Source organism: Gobio gobio (assembly GCF_949357685.1).
Source record: "Gobio gobio genome assembly, chromosome: 5".
NCBI classification, from domain to species: domain Eukaryota; kingdom Metazoa; phylum Chordata; class Actinopteri; order Cypriniformes; family Gobionidae; genus Gobio; species Gobio gobio.
Window position 1 is genome coordinate 9,144,646 of NC_137101.1, and position 17,555 is coordinate 9,162,200.

At 38.3% G+C, this 17,555-nt stretch overlaps 1 protein-coding gene across 1 annotated transcript in view; it reads right to left on the reverse strand.

The window, feature by feature from the left end:
- erc1b (ELKS/RAB6-interacting/CAST family member 1b) overlaps positions 1–17,555 on the reverse strand; it is a 266,460-nt gene that overhangs the window by 218,677 nt on the left and 30,228 nt on the right. The window contains exon 3 of the mRNA XM_079817695.1: positions 2,495–2,911. Coding sequence (XP_079673821.1) covers positions 2,495–2,911 — 417 coding nt within the window. The remainder of the gene's footprint in view (positions 1–2,494; positions 2,912–17,555) is intronic.

Below are 17,555 nucleotides of genomic sequence, written 5' to 3' on the forward strand. Positions count from 1 at the left end.
AACCGGAGTAGCCAGAGCTGTCATAAAAAACCCACAAATTTAGACACGCCCAGAAATGGCCCTTGTGCCACGTGCTGTCCATTGTCTAACCCCGCCCATCTTGTTATCTGATTATTGGTTAATTTGCCCCACCTGTCTTCCCTCTGTATTGTTTGCTTCCCTATTTATTCTCCTTGGCTGAATCCGAAATTGCCCCCTATAATAACGAGTGTACAGCCGATGTACACACAGCGGCTGTCCAAATTCACTCACTTGTTTTCATTCACTCCTTCAAGTGAACTGTATTAGTGGACTAAAGTAGGGAATAGGGTTTGAGGGTATAGGGGGCGATTTCGGATTCAGCCCTTGTATTTGCAGTCCGGTGCTGGATCGTCGTCATTTGTTACCCGTTGTATGTGCTTCGTGTTTCCCTGCTCCTTGTGTCAAGTCAAATTCAAGCTTAACTTAATTTTGATGTAACTGATTACATTTTTTTGAGTTGTCAAGGTTGGTGGTCAGTTTGTGTGCTCAGTAAATGCACATTTTTAACCAAAGTTTTCCTGTTTTTTATGTAATTTCTAGCAAGAAATTAGTATAGGAGAGTATTAAGTATTCCTTAGTTTTCACCAAAGCTCGCTCTTTGATCATTAAACCGTTACACTGCTACAAGTGGACTGAAATCAGTTTTGGGAGGTCCCTTTGTGTGTAAACGCTGCCTGCAAAGTCATTGCCGAATAGGGCAGCGAGGCAATAAGTCAGCTGCCAAAGCTTTTGGACGCAGCCATAGTGAGAGTTGATTGTGCCATTTCATTAACTGGCCACTCGATGTCACTGTTGCCAAAGTTCTGCTATTGGCTGTCTCAGAAGATGCCAGACAGAAATACAGAGTGAGAATGCCAGACAGAACTTGTTTCAAAACTACCAAACAACCACTTTAACAGTCTCCTGACAGCATTGAATCTCATTCTGAGATGAAAGGATACATACAGGACAAGCGGTTGCCTGATTCATCAAGCACATAAACTTGCATCCTTGTCAGTCCAATTTAAAGGGATATTTCACCCAAAAATGAGTTTCTTTCTTCTGTTGAACAGAAGTAGCCATTGACTTCCATTATATTTTTCCCCTTCTATGGAAGTCAATGGCTACCATCAACTGTCTGTTTACCAACATTCTTCAAAATATCTTCTGTGTTCGTCAGAAGAAAGAAACTCATACAGGTTTGTAACAACCTGAGGGCGAGTAAATGATGATATGATATCACTATCCCTTTAAAAGGCACACTATCGCCACAGCTTCCGCTTCTTCCGGTCATGCGTATGTGGGGTAACGCAGTGCTGTTGATCATATTAGATACATTTGAGTGTGTTAAAAATGATGTTATAATGTTACTCTGCATTCGCTCCACGGCTGCTACGAGACACTTTATTAACACTGCAGTAAGCTAGATCGATATTAGAATATCACATTAATAAATGCTGGATGTCTTATGTGTTGCTAAATGGCATGCAATTGATTTTAAAACATTGTAAGATGGGGAAATGCTGTATTACTGTACAATAATTAGTTTTCTGTCTATAAATGTCTCCTAACAGTTGTTGCCTTGTCTAATAAAACTTTGTTGTTTCCATGGTTTCTACAAAATAAAACGGGAAATCGAGAGTAACGCGGGTATGATGTCATTGATAGGCGACGCACGGTCCGTGTCCTGGTAAAAATTGCTTATTTCTCTGGATTTAAACATTCTTGGAAACATTTGGGATAATGCAAGTACACCAGTCAGCAAAATATATAACATTATTTTAGTGGTTTTGGGATATTTTAATCCAAAAATCGTACATATCGTGCCTATATTAGCAACTTGCAACCTTTAAGGTATGGTTGTATTTCTGTCAACAAAACATGAATGTCTCTTATGTTACTCATAAATCAAAAACCACTATGCTAAAAGCCCACTGGAAACTCCCAAGGGAACCCTTGACTCAAAAGCGAATTCTCTTCCATGTTAAGGAGTATAAACTGAACAGCTCGATTATGCAACAGAAATTTCAGCTGAACTTGAAGAAACATCAATCAGATCCCTCCTCGAGATAAACTACTAAACTGAATGTGATGAACGCGTCTTCCGCCACATTAACAGTTTTTGCACTCAGCAACATCTGTGTCTCCTTTCATCAATGTTCTTTTCAGTCTCTCCCGTTTCTATAGCAACAAATGTTCAATGCCTTCAATTTGTAACAGGTTTCCCTCTCTCACTCCCTCTTTTGGTAAGCTCGCTTGTCCGGTGCAGTTCAAAATGACTAATCTAGAGCCCTTGATTCATCACCACCATAATTGGGAGTCCTAGCAAAAACATTTGCGAATCATCATCATCATCATTTCTGGAAAAATGACCAGGCATCTTTCCCGGAGCAGCTGTTTAATTTGTGCATTTGCTGTTATTTAATCCACAACATGTTGCTAAGGCACTAGGTAACATATGTCATATTTTAGTGCTGTTTGATGGTTCACTCACCTCCCTCAGCAAGGCCGTTTCCTTCTCCCTCTGCTCCAGGAGGCTTTCCAGGTGATGGATGTGCATCTCGGCGTCGGCCAGCCTCCGCGTGCGCTCGTGGTCCTCCTCGCAGGCCTTGGCCGACAGCCCTTTGCTCTGCAGCATCTCCAGGAGCTTCTTGATGGACTCGTCTCGGGCGCAGAGCGTCTGTTTCTGCGTGTCGATGCGCAGCTCCATCTCCTCCAGAGTCTTCCTCAGGAGGAAGAGCTCCTTGGCCTGCCGCTCGTGCTCGCCGTGCAGCCGCTGGAAGTTCTCCTCGGTCAGCTCGGCGGTCAGGGGCTCGCCGGGGCGAACGCTGGAGTCCTGCTGGAACAGCTGGTTCAGATCTCTCTGGATACGCAGCTCGTCCTGGAGGGCCTGGATGGTCATCTGGAAATGCTGCAGATTAAACAAATGAAGAAGAGATAAAGTCTGTGTAAATAATGCTCTCTTTCAACATACTAGCAACACTGCAATTTTGGCTATTTTTGCTATGATATATGCAATATAATCTAAAATATATTAGTCTGTAATATCTGTCAATTTTATTAAAAACACACTATTTATAGGTGCCCTTATTACAGAGTAATTATACAAATAAGTACTGATTAAAAGTAATTAACATGTACTTACTATATAATTAGGGTTAGGTTTAGGGTAAGTTGTTTGTAATTATGCATAATTTATAGTAAGTACATGTAAGATGTGTAACAGGTACACTGTAAAATACAGTGTTACCAAAACTTAAAAAACAAATACATAAAAGAAAACAAATATACATAAAAAAAACAGATAAACAGATATAAATAAAACATAATAAATAATAGAAACAAAAATAAACTAATTAATTAAAATAAAACACCTAAATAAATATTTATGATCATAACATTTACAAATATAATAAAGAATAAATAAGTAAATAAATAAATAAGTAAGTAAGTTAAATAAAAGCAAATAATAAATAAATAGAAACAAATATAATGAATTGATCAAAATAAATAATATTTACGATATTTAAAAAACTATAAAATAAATAAATAAATAGAAACAAAAAATTATTTAAATAGAAATAAATAAAAGTAAAAATTAATAAAAACCAAAATGTTAAATGCCATAAAAAAATTATTAATAACTAATACACACACACACACACACACAACTACTACTACAAGCAACTCGCCTTCCCTTTGTTTAAACAACCATGGCATGATGGCAGGCTATGATACTCTCATCTATTCACAAAATGAATAAATGATCATAATAATTCCCTTCAACCTTGTAGGACTCCTCCAGAGATTTCTCAAAACACTCCATCTCTGGGGGTGGGAGTGAGTTTTAGAGCTCTAAAGACAGGTGGCTATTACTTCCACCTGGAGCAGCTCTCTAGAGAGCCGGGTAAATACAGGCCACGCTCTCTCCAACCACACTGAACAACTAGTCCCAAAGGAGAGGGATACATGCTATCCGTCTATCTCAGACAGGACCAAATAAGCAGTTTACAAAAGCTACGCTGGAACAAGGAGAAGGTAATAGAAGGCGTTCGGGAAGGCCTGAGGGCATGAATTTAAGAATAGTCATGAATATGACCAGAGCGCAGACAACACCACTGTTACTGGAGCCCTTTTCCCCCAACACTGTAGGAAAACATTACAGCCTAAAATATGCAATATGGTGTAACAGAGGGTGGTTTGATTTCGGCAGGTATGAATACGCAGACAGCGATGATAATACTATTCATAATTTGTGCATGTTTTTGTCTGGATACAGCAACAGGTGCCTCTCCGTCAACTTGTGATGTGAGACAAAAGGAGTCAATTTCCTTTTAAGCATGATAAACCAATTTACATACAAGTAGAGGACACTATGTTTTTTGGCTTGAAACTATATTGTAACTGAAGAAAACACCTGCTTCTGTCATGACAAAACCGGCACATTTCAGACACACAACATTCATACAGCACACACACTCGAATAGTCTAATGAAAAAGTGAATCATGGTCATCATCAGTAAGAAGCTTTGAATTATACACACATATACAGAAAGAGACACTGATGGCTGTATTACTCTGTAAATATTGACTCTATATTCTCAACAGTTTCTAATGGCAACACAGAGACAGAACTCTGCATTATTCATTAGTCTCCTCTGGCTGCTGCTGTCTCTGTTGTGTGTGCGTTTGGAAAAGAGACAAAGAACAAGGATATAATGTACTTGTATATGGATACAGTACTGACTTTTACAACTGTTTAAATTTTATCATTTACATTTAAACAAATAATTATTAATAAATAAATAATATTTGTAATAAAATCTGCAAATATATATGTAAAAAAATAAATGTAAAACTAAAAATGCATTTAAATGAATATATCATTTATAATATAAATAATTAAATATTTGAAATTAAAAATACTTTGCAAATAAATATGTACAAATACATGTAAAACAATACATATAAAATAAATAAATAAAAGGTAAAAATAAAAATAAACAAGTTAAACAAACAAACAAATAAATAAATATTTGTTTAACATGTTTATTTTTACCTTTTATTTATTTTATATGTAGTTTTACATTTATTTGTACATATTTATTTGCAAAGTATTTTTAATTACAAATATTATTTAACTATTTTTTCCTTTATTCGGGTTTACATTTATTTATTTAAATAAATGTAAAACTGAATAAAGGTAAAAATAAATACATGTAAAAAAATAAAGGTAGAAATAAAGAAAATGTATAAATAAATGTAAACAAAATAAATAAATGTAAATTTAATTCGTTAATTTATCCATGTCCCCTGACATGTTTACAACTACAGACTTTGAACAGAAAAATGAGGCAGCAAGCAACCAATACCAGTTGTATTTTCTGAAAGTTAAATTAAAATATAAAAGAATGAAATAGCCATTGACCCCTGTTAATGCTATTAACAGTTATTAGTAATTGGGTGTAATCTGTATTCATTAATGTATTTAATATTGAATATAATGTATTTAATATTGTGCCCAAGAGTATTATTAGACTGCTTACAATAGTCAAGATAATGCACTTTATTTCTCTTTTTGTATACTATCATTGTTACCATTGTTATTCTTACGAGTCATAATGGTAGTACAGATTTGTTTTTTTTATATTCATAGGATTAAACATTTATGAATTTGCATTCAGCTTAAGCATTACTTGTCAAATGATTTGTCCTGTTGTGTAATAGTTTTTTTTTTTTTTATTATATTTTTTGTATTGTATATATTTTTTATATTAACATTGTTGTTGTTGTTCCGTTTGTTCTGTTAAAAAGCAAAAACATTCAAAAATATATACAATAAAATTCATATAATAAGCAGTCTTTTTGAAAGCTCTTTCAGAATGATACCAGGTTCATGCAGTGCTTGTGAAATCACTTCTAAAGAGCAAGACATGCCACACAAAAATCAATATGAAGTACCAGCCAGCCTTTAACTCAAAACGAAGAGGTATAAAACCTTTGACAGGAAAAAGCTGAGATCTAACACATCTTAAATCTTCAGCTTGATCATTTACTTTCTTTAACATTTCACTAAAGAACACCTAAAGACGGCCGAACAAGGCCAGGAACTGAGGTAGAAGCTGTCAGAGGCATGATGGGACAACAATCAGGCCCATGGTCGGGACAGAGGTGAAAAGAGGTAGATATTCAGTGATAGACATGAGAACAAATGGCAAACAAGCCTCCATCATGTAGAGAAGAACCTATGCAATCTTACAAGAACCGCTATAATGACGTTATCATTATGCCTGCAAGCTTTGTACATTTCTGATATGGCGATATCATATTAAAATGAATCAACTGAAACCTAGGACTAGCAGAGGTAAGTCTGAACACCTCCTACAGGCCTATAAAAGGGAGTAGACCCCGATCAGACACAAACATCAGATCGATAGCAATATCAACAAACCATTTATCGGAGTATGCAGTGGTTTGGATTTCTCTCACACACACATTGAAAGCATCTTGTGCAATTGACGTCTCTTCTTTCCACTCCATATCATGCCACATCACACATCCTCTCTGGTGGAAAGGTTTGCCCTATGTCTGGTTCTGTCTCTAATCTTCACTCCTACACTTCAAGCAAATCTCTCCACCCTAAAGCACTGGGACTGACATTTCCTGCAGATATTAAACTCAAAGATGTAAAGAGGCCCCCTGTTTTAACATTTGAATATCCAAACATACAATATATCAAAAGTTAACAGTAAAAAAAGAAGTTGGGAAGAACCAAATTTAGGATAGATGAGAATACACAATGCAGACCAGATTCAAACCTGCAACTACCACACAAGCACCAAGGCTTCATACATCTGGAGTGCACTAAACCACAGCTGTAACTTATCTGAACTACCCTTGTTAGCACAGCAAGACATTAAGGGTGTGTTGATACGTGTAGCTCGGTTCGGACAAAAAAAAAAAAAAAAAAAAACCTTTAGTCCAGCTCCGCTTAGCATTAAAGGGTTAGTTCACCCGGGTTAGTTCAATGAAAATGCTGTCATTAATTACTTACCCTCATGTGGTTCGACACCCGTATCGTCTTCGGAACACAAATGAAGATATTTTAGTTGAAATCTGATGGCTCTGAAAGGCCTCCATTGGCACAATGCACGGTTCACTCTCAAGACCCTTAAAAGTTACTAAAGACGTCATTACAAAGTCCATCTCACTACAGTGGTTCTAAAATAACTTTATGAATCGGCGAGAATAGTTTTTGTGGGCAAAAAAACCCTAAATAACGACTTATATAGTGATGACGATTTCAAAACACGGCCTCATGAAGCTTTGAAGCGTTATGAATCACTGAGTCGAATCATGATTCGGATTGCGTGTCAAACCACCAAACTGCTGAAATTTGGCGATCCAAACTGCTCATTCGACTCACTGATTCATAACGCTTCGAAGCTTCATGAGGCTGTGTTTTGAAATCGTCATCACTATACAAGTCGTTATTTAGGGTTTTTTTGCGCACAAAAACTATTCTCGCCGATTCAAAAAGTTATTGTAGAACCACTGTAGTGAGATGGCCTTTGTAACAACGTCTTTAGTACCTTTTAAGGGTCTTGAGAGTGAACCGTGCATTGTGCCAATGGAGGCCTTTCAGAGCCATCAGATTTCAACTAAAATATCTTAATTTGTGTTCCGAAGACAAACGGAGGTCTTACGGGTGTCGAACGACATGAGGGTAAGTAATTAATGACAGAATTTTCATTTTTGGGTGAACTAACCCTTTAAGATTTACCTTTTTAACACTGAACCTACAACCTGATTGGTTGGCTTTTATGACGCATTGCCTTTTTTGAGACCGAACTAACCGAACATCCAAAACAATGCTGTGTGCTGGGCTAAAGCGCTCGTTGTATGTGCGTAGCCTGCATGTGATGGTATTTTGACCAGCTGAGAACTAGTGAAGAGCTTAGAAAATGTGTAAATGAGTCAAAACAGCGGCAGGAATCCCTCCGTCACACACACACAAATGAAGATCTGCTGCATGGAGATGTGGTTCTGATGCCTGTGCAGAACTATAATGGTCAACATCGCGACTATGACGAGGGAAAACCAGGTATGCTATGTGAGCATTCTGTCATTTTTAGGGTCTCATTTTCCTGTTTTTGGTCCAATTTGCTATCATATATCATTCACAATGCACACTGTAAACCTGAATAAGTTGGCAAACCTCAAAAAAGTAAGGCAACCAGTTGCCTCACTTCTTTTTTTAAGTTAAGACATTTAAGTTTAAGTAAGCAGAAATTGAAATCATTGACATTTTGTAATCATACATTTTAATTGCTCTGAACTCTGAAATATGTATAATTTATTATTTAGATATCAAATTTTTAGTAGTGGAAACTATATTCAATTCAATAAAGGCCACCTTGCTAACTGGTTACACACCACTTAATTTAGGCATTTACGTCCCTTTTGAGTGTCATGGCAAAGCATGCTGGGAAATAGAAATCCTAGCCCAGTTTCGGATAAATTTAAGTTAGAAGAAACAAGTTCATTAAACTCAAAACAATGAAACAATTCAGATTACTTAAAATGTGTCAGTTTTGAGAAAAAAAAGTAAAAGAAAGTTGTAAATACTCATAAAATGGATTTTGTTTGAACTAATTTGTGTAATTTGAGTTGGCTCTACTCAAACTAATTAATTATTTTCAGCGTTAGGGAGTTTGTTTGGATGAGGAGCGAGACCCATGTTTTCAGCGGTCTCGGTCCACTTGTTTGGTCGGATGGCAGCGTTCACACTTATTCAAATGAACCACACGTGCCAATAGTGAACACCCTAAATTAAATAAAACTTTAAAAAAAGATTTGTCTATTCCAATGTAGCGAAATATGAAGCAGAAGTCACTTTCAAACCAAACAGCTGTCAGTTGCACAATACAGCGAATTCGCATAATACAATGAACCTGATTTGAAATCTGTGTGGGAAAATCTTTTGCCCTCGCACAAAAATCCAGATCACATGGATTCCAAATGACTAGATTTTGCACGAAAATTGGCCAAACAACGGTAAATGTGATCACACCCACTCAAAATGGGCTTGGGTGACATATAATGTATGTAACCACCTAGTTACTAATATGTAACCACCTAGCAACCACCCAAATTCAGAACAAATGAACATCGGCTAACTGCTAGTGGGGTGATTTTAATACCCAAGGCCTTAGCACTTTTATTACATGTCAGTATAAACTTTTACCGCTGATGCCAGCATTTGCACTTCATTTTCAAGACTCAAGGGTCCAACACAAGACTAACCACAGAGAACACACAGTGTTTTCCCCAACATGGTAACGCTTGGTACGGCTCGGCTTAGCTCGCTATGCTTTTCCACTGCACGACTCGGTTTGGCACGACACGGCTCACTTTGACTCGTTTTGGTTTTCCACTGCAGTTAGCACCGCTTTAAAGTGGGGGGGATTATAGAATGATCGTTGTAATTGTGTCGCCTCTACTTCTCGGCATGTGGATGTTTTTAACTACAAGAAAATAAGTTAGTTTCAAAGGAGGCTGATAGCAGCAAAACAAAATACTGCTAAAAACAAGAGAGAGTATTCACTCGTCAGGGCTTGATATAAGCAATGGCCCGATGGCCCAGGGCCAGTAAAAGAGTATGTTGGGCTAGTTGAATGGCCAATCACTGGCCTGCGCGGGCCAGTGATTGGCCATCCGCAAAGGCAAAACAAACGTCATACCGTCACAGAATTGCGAAGACGTTGGCTCTCAGTACCTCACCGATGTAGCATGTCGAAGGTAAGTTACTCAACTAGCTAGCTAATATATCACCGTAACTTTGCAGTCATAAATGATAGATCCAAAGTGCGAGTAGCCATACTTGACTTGTGTCATGAGTGAATTTGGGTGTCATTCCAAAGGCAGCGCACGCGCTCCGAAACAGACCGAGGCGAGACGAGTAAATTATACTTTCGGTTTCATGTGCACGTCAGGGATGGCTGACGCAAAACTGTAGTTCCGAAGCTTTGCGCGATCCGAAGCGCAGATGTTTCGAGTCGAACGATCCGAAGCGCGATTCAAAACACCTATGTCACGTGACTACGGCTAAATGAAGCCAAAAATATCTTATATAATGTGTATCTTTGTTAATTGTTTATCTTTTATATATACATATATGATAAACAATTAACAAAGATACACATTATATAGGCAAACACAGTGCTAACATTACTGGTCAGGCAATAAAAAATTCAGTTACAATGACAATTTGGGTATTTTTGCATGTCTCCAGGGGCTCTCTAGCTCTTAATTCATGTACTCCATTTGCTGTAGGCTATTGATTAATCCTAATGTATAAAATACATACAGCTTAATGGAAAAGCTTTCCTTATATTTCTTTCAGGGCCAATAAAAATATAGAAGGGGCCAGCAAAACTCTGATCTACTGGCCCCAGGGGCCAGTGGGAATTTTTTTTATGTTGAGCCCTGCTCGTACAAAGCACAGATGACAACAATCACTTGATTTGCTCGACGGCGCACAAGGGTTAACTAATCTTGTATTTAGCAATGTGTTCAGGGTCTCAACCGCTTTATCACCGTCACAAAAGCATTATGGTAGTGATGATTCTCTCTGAACAATCAGGTGATCTGCAATGTTTACACATCACTTTTTAGTATCGTGATGTGTAGAAGAAGATTTGTCTGTAAGGGTACTGTCTAAACGCACAGTTACCTGACAAATATTTTTAAAAGTAAACCTGACTCTCCATTTTCTTCCACCCCAGATAGGGGATTTCATCTATATTTTTATTTCCTTTTAATTTTCTTTTAATTCCTATTATAACTATTATACTATATATATTTTTATTTTATTCACTTATAACTATTTTAACTTCATTTCTGTGTAAAGCACTTTGAATTGCCACTGTGTATGAAATGTGCTATACAAATAAACTTGCCTTGCCTTGCCTTGCCTATCGGTAAGGCAAGCTTGGAACCTCAACCGAGGTGGTACTATTTAAGCGACCCGTACCAAGCCGCACCGAACCGCACCATGCAGTGAAAAGAAAAGCGCCATATGACAGACAGCTGTGCTCAAGGACTACTGTTACAAGTTCATCACCTGAGGGTGGAGCTTCAGAGTGATAACTCACACAAAGCTATCGGTCAGCCTCAGGCCAAAGAACAGACAACAGTGGAGAAAAGTATGCTGTGCAGGACAAGACAGCCAAAGGGGATTGATTCAACAACAGCTAAAATTTTAAACCATTCCTACCAAGTTGTATGGCAGAGACAAGCACTCCTGCTGTGATACAACTGGCTGGACATGAACACCTAAACCATCATACGCTGAGGAACAGAAGCTGTGACTGGGGGTGGTACCCTATCAAAAGGTATACCTTTGTACCATATTTACCCCTAAAGGGTGCATATTAGTACCATTTGAAAGGGTAAATCCCCAGTGACTGCTTCTGTAAATTTTTTCTGAAAGTGTATCCATTAGCATTCCCATTCATCTGAGTGGAAGCTGCAGCAGGAGCTAACAGGATCTTTCTTCATCCCTCCTACTTTCTTCCACGTGTTTGTTTTTTTTCCCCCTCACTAGAAGGATCAGACTATCCCGGTCCAGCCCCCACAGATGGAATGTTTTCAAGGGAATGCCAAACCACAGAATGCAGCGGAGAGGGAAAAAAGTTGGCAGAGGACTCCGTCGGATATTTAAACTGCGATGGGATACTTAGAAGCAGCCCACAGTCTTCAGAAGACTCGAAATGAACCTAAACTAAGGATAGACGAGTAGCTCTGGCCTTTCTTTTCTAATAACAAGATACAGACAGGCTGTAATCTCAAGCATGTGCAACCTCTGACCTTTAACAACCTCCCAGCATTCCATGAATGTCGGTTGGGCCACACTGAATGACCTGAGCTGCTCGGCCAATCAGCACAGACTCATTCGGCCCGTCGCAAAGCTTTGCGCTGCCTTCAACTAACATGTTCCAGAGAACAAGTATCCCACACAAAAATGCCAGAGCCACACCTCCCTTTTACACAGCAAATCATGGCATACTAGGAGGATCCAGTTTGGTTAAGAAGCATGTTTCACCTTACAGAAATATCCAGAGTAAGTGTCATTACACTTTCATGATTATCAAAGAAAGTCAAGATGACATTATTAAGGCCTTGAAGGCTATTTAGTGTTGCAGGGATGGTGTCATCATTTTTTGGCAAACATGGAAGTTAGTATCACTCTGGTTCCTTAAAAAAAGCCATTGATCAACCAAAGTTCATTATTTCACAAGATAATCTTCACAAATGAACAACAACTGTGAATTTTGAAGCCTAAACACAATCATCAGAAGTAAAACACAACCGCACCTCAATGTCACCATAATAAAGATTCTTTCAAATTTTCTTTAAAATCTACAAATTGGAAAGTCCAAGTAAGAATAGTCAGCAGGATTGTGAGTATAAACACAACAAGGCTGTAAAAGTGGTCTAGCGAGTAGATGAGTTTTCCTGTTTGGCGTGAAGATGTTTAATGTCCCCGACAACCTCAGTTGTCCCATTCAGCAACTTGTTAGCAACCGCCTTTATCAAGACATGTCAAAAAATCATGGGTGTGGTATTGTTGATCTATTTTATGTTGTAGGAACATAGTGTGAAAATATCTTGCAATTGTGTTAACCACAGTTAGTGCTGGACGGTATGACCACAAATTTATATCAGTATTTTTCAAAATATTTTTTTTCCTATGCATGACCGGGTGTTAACCCCATTTTCTACTAATTGAGAAAAGAAATACGGCAGTAGATTGACATAGAATGCCCTATTTTACTGTCATGATGAGGGAATATTGTAGAAAAATTCCACACTAGAAGGTTTGCAAAGCCCCACAAAATAATGCTGTGGGGAGACAACAACCAATAAAACACAGACCTGCTGAGGGCACCTTATGCATTTAAAAAATCTAACCCTATAACAACAAACTGCCAAAACGAAGAGAAGCACTGCAGTCTCTAAACAAACGACACGTTATGGCTGTGACGGTCGCCATGACCACCGTAGTGTGCACGTGACCTGACACACTGTATGAAATGCAAAAAAAGTTTTGTATAGAATATAACATTTGCAATAGCAGTTGCTATTTATAACCTGTACCTTTTAGCTCTATGAGTTTTATAGACTAGCGTATAAAATAGCTAATTCATTAATCCTTCACACGCCATATATGGCGTTTCCTTTAGATGAGCGAGTTTGAGCGCGGCAAAATCCAGTTTCTTCTGCATTCCGCAAATTAATATCGTGTTGAGCAATGTACCTGGTTGGGAAACCAAATACTACATCGCCGATCTGGGATCATTTTGGATTTGTGCCTAACGAAAAAGGTGAACCTTTAAATAAGGATGAAGCCATTTGCCGGATTTGTAAAAACAAAATAAGTGTTAAATGGGCGAACACATCAAATCTCAAGAGCCATCTCCAATCATGCCATCCATCGGCGTTTGTACAAGTTATGTCCCGTGAACGCAAACGCCCAGCTGGTGGTCAGGTTGGTATTGGAGAGGCTTTCGCCAAACAGGCCAAATACAAACGAGAGAGTGACAAGTGGAAAATGCTGACAAGAGACGTGGCAACGTATTTGGTTGTGGAGAATGCGCCGCTCCGCACTGTGGAGAAACCAGCCTTCAAAAAAATGCTCCAGTCGTTCGACAAACAGTATGAATTGCCAAGCAAGAAATATTTTTCGAACACTGTAATTCCCCAGTTATACACAGAAACGAAGCAGAACATAATGGCTGAACTGCAAGAAAGTGTTTTCTTTTCCACCACTACTGATATGTGGTCCAGCATTAACATGACTCCATTTATGAGTCTGACCGTGCATTTCATTACCAATGAATGGAATCTGAAGTGCAGGTGCCTGCAGACTTCGTTCACACCCGAAAGCCACACGGCGGAAAATTTAGCTGAAACTCTCCGCTGTGCATTCAAGGAATGGGGATTAGATGAACGAAAACTTGCATGCATCACCACAGATAACGGGGCCAATATAGTAGCTGCTGTTAAGAAGCTACAATGGCCATGGCTGAACTGTTTCGGCCACAATCTTAACCTGGCCGTCACAAATGCAATGACAGCCGAGAAGGAGTGGACAGCCAGGGCCATAGGTTTGTGCCGAAATATGGTGGCTGCATTCGCCCACAGCTGGCAGAGAAAGAAAAAACTTAGAGAAGAGCAAGAGGCCCTAAACCTACCAACGCACAGTTTGATACTGGTGAGTTAAAAGAATTATGAAATGACAATATAGAATTCTTAAATAATTAGGCCTACATAGTATTTTAATTAGAAAAATTCCATCAAATGTAATTGAATAATATTTTTCATATTTTAATTAAATAGCCTAATCCTTAAATTTTTTACATAAGGATTATTCAATTAATTTTTTTAATGTTGAAGAAAATTATTTTTTGCGTGTGGAAGCGTGTGAAATGGTCATTTAGAGGTAGGCGAGATTGAATAGGCCTACTTCAATAAAGTGAAGTAGGTAATTGAAGTATACGCTTAAAAAATAACAAAGCTTTATATTTTTTATTTAGATTTATTTCTATGCTAAGGCTATGCTAATTATTTAGTACTTTACAGATACCTAGCCTATGTGTTTGTTTTAATTATAAAACAAACACAAGTTTTCGTTTTAATTATAAAACAAACTCGCTTTTTATGAAAACCGTGGAATTCTAAATTCATGGTGAGACATTTTGATAGAAAAGGCAAAAGGGAAAATAAATTAAGAACTTGGTTTGTAACAAAAAATGGTTTGTAATTTTGTTATCTCTTGTTCCTTCGATATACGCCAACAGGACTGCCCCACGCGATGGGGAAGCAAACAAAAAATGATACAGAGAATTTTGGAGCAAGCTCCCGCAATTAAAAGAGCACTGGATGACCGACGACATCAACACCTTAACCTGACATGGCAGGACATTGCAGTACTTGAGTCGATAAACGCAGCACTAGCCAGTTGCAGAATTCACAGATGTTTTATCGAATGAGAAAGTTGTTACTGCATCATCGGTTAAACCTGTGCTAAGCCTGCTGACCAATGATCTCCTGGACCCTTCGCCAGAAGATAGTGAGCTGACAAAAAAACTCAAAGTAAAGATGATCGCTGTCTTGGAAGAGAAATACAAAGACCTAGAAGGGGAAAAAATGCTGTCGAAAGCAACTACTTTGGATCCTAGATACCGGAATAGTTGTGACGCGGAAGAGATTCGAGACGAACTTATCGAAGAGATGATGCAAATGCCAGACAACACTCAAGCTGAGGAAGCATTGGATGCAGGGGAAGGAACCAGCGTCGCGCCACCCACTGTCAAGAAAATGAATCTCGGACAACTACTTGGGAAGAGAAAAGCGAAGGCCACTATTCCTATTCCAAAGAGAGCGCGTGCAGACGAGGAGTTAACACGCTATTTGCAAGAGGAGACCATTGATGCCAATGATGACCCACTTGTTTGGTGGCGGAACAATGAGGCAAGATACCCTCTCTTGGCCGCGGTTGCGAAAAAGTATCTATGCATATGCGCCACGAGCACACCATCTGAACGCGTATTTAGTGCTGCTGGAAATATCGTAACACCAATGCGGTCCTCTCTTAAACCGGACAATGTCAACATGTTAGTTTTTTTTGTCAAAGAATTTAAAATCTAAATAGAAAAGCCAAGGTAGGCTTAAAGCATTTATGTTTACTAATTAGAAAGCTGAGTTCTAATTGTTTGCAGGCCTGCGCAGTTTTTATTCCCCTGCATGTTATGAATTCTGTTTGAAAGTTGCAACGATTTATAGTTTAATATTTAACTTTCTTATTTACCCGTTTATTTCACTTTATTATCTCTGATATTTATTTTATTTATTTAAATGTTAGCAGGCTGTTTCACTCAAGTGCTGTAATAAACACGCACGTTTGAGCCTCATTTTTTAAATCTCACAATATGTATATTTTTAAATGTGAATTGTTTTATTTAAAAGCAGACATTCAAGCTTTCTTTAAACATATGTTTCATGTTTGTGTGATAAGTAGGCTATAGCGCAGTATTTTAGTTCATTGTTTCAGTTTCAGTTTCATCCCCCACCCCGAACCCCACAAACATTGTTGTTGATCAATAACCACCGCGGTGGTAAAAAACTGCCACCGTCACAGCCCTACGACACGTGTCAATTTAACAGAAAGAATAAAGGCATAGTTACTTTTGCCCATTCTTCTATGAATTGTCAGTTAACATCATTGTCTTCTGTGTATCATAATAATCCATTGTGTCATCGAGTTCATGATCAGTACGGCTGTTTCAGTGTCCTTATTTGCACGTGATGACATATTTGCTCATACACACTGCTGGTTCGTGTTAAGAGCACTAAAGAGTATACGAAATATGTCCATAAAAAACGTAACCGGTTAAACTCCGGTCTGTATCTGATCTATGATCCACGTGGTGAGCGTTGTTAAATTCACCGCGTTCCTCATGTTGTTAAAGCGACATACATCGGTATTACGGTATAATAATAATTCATATCAACACAAAAATAAATACTGGTATACCGCCCAGCACTAACCACAAGCCTTATTAAAGCATTTAACCAAAAACCCATAAAAAAAACACTGACTTTGGGACAAACACTCAGTCTGGATGATGTTTACCAATTCAGGCATTGTTTGACTGTGGTCAGGCTCAATCTGGTGTATAACGTCTATTTTAACAATCTAAATCATATCAAATCCTGTTCTATATTAAGGGGTGCACATAAGTGGTGCGCAGGCACGACCAAAATAAAAAATGTGCTGGGTAAATAAGTTCAGACCACTCATTTGCGTACCAACATGGTTGACAGCTGTTAATGCACAAACATCGTTTTAGATTGACTAACTGTAATACTGAATAAGATTTCTATTTGAACTGAATGCATAATAATGCTGCCTTCACATGCTATCGGAAATGTCCTAATTCCCACTTTAGAAGTCGTGATTACGAGCTTGTTGCATTCAAGTGCTTTGTTGTCGGAATGAACAGGAATCATGGTGGACACCAGGTTATTCTTGCCTACTTATTGGGATAATCTTATTAAAACCAACATCATATGCACTGACAACCATATAAACATTCCAGATTTCTGCAGGCTATTTTCGCTGTGTACCAAACATACAATACGCTTCAAAGGATTACTCGTACATGTAAATATGCACTGCATTAATGTCAAGACAAGACGATCAAGCTTTTTTCGGGGAGACACCTGTCACAGCAGTAGTTCTCCCGCTTAAAGTTTATGACACGCCCATCTCGGGAATTGGGGTATCAAAATTATTTCCGAACTTCCCAGTGGTAAACACGACATCAGAGGGTGTTCATGTGCAATTTTTACCCAGGAAACTCGTATTTACGATAATTCCGATAGCATGTGAAGGCAGCATAATTCTGTCGGTTTCAGAGTGAAATGCATAGCTGTGACGTTCAAATGCATATACTTACTTCCTGGTAGCCCGCCAAAATAAAAGTTTG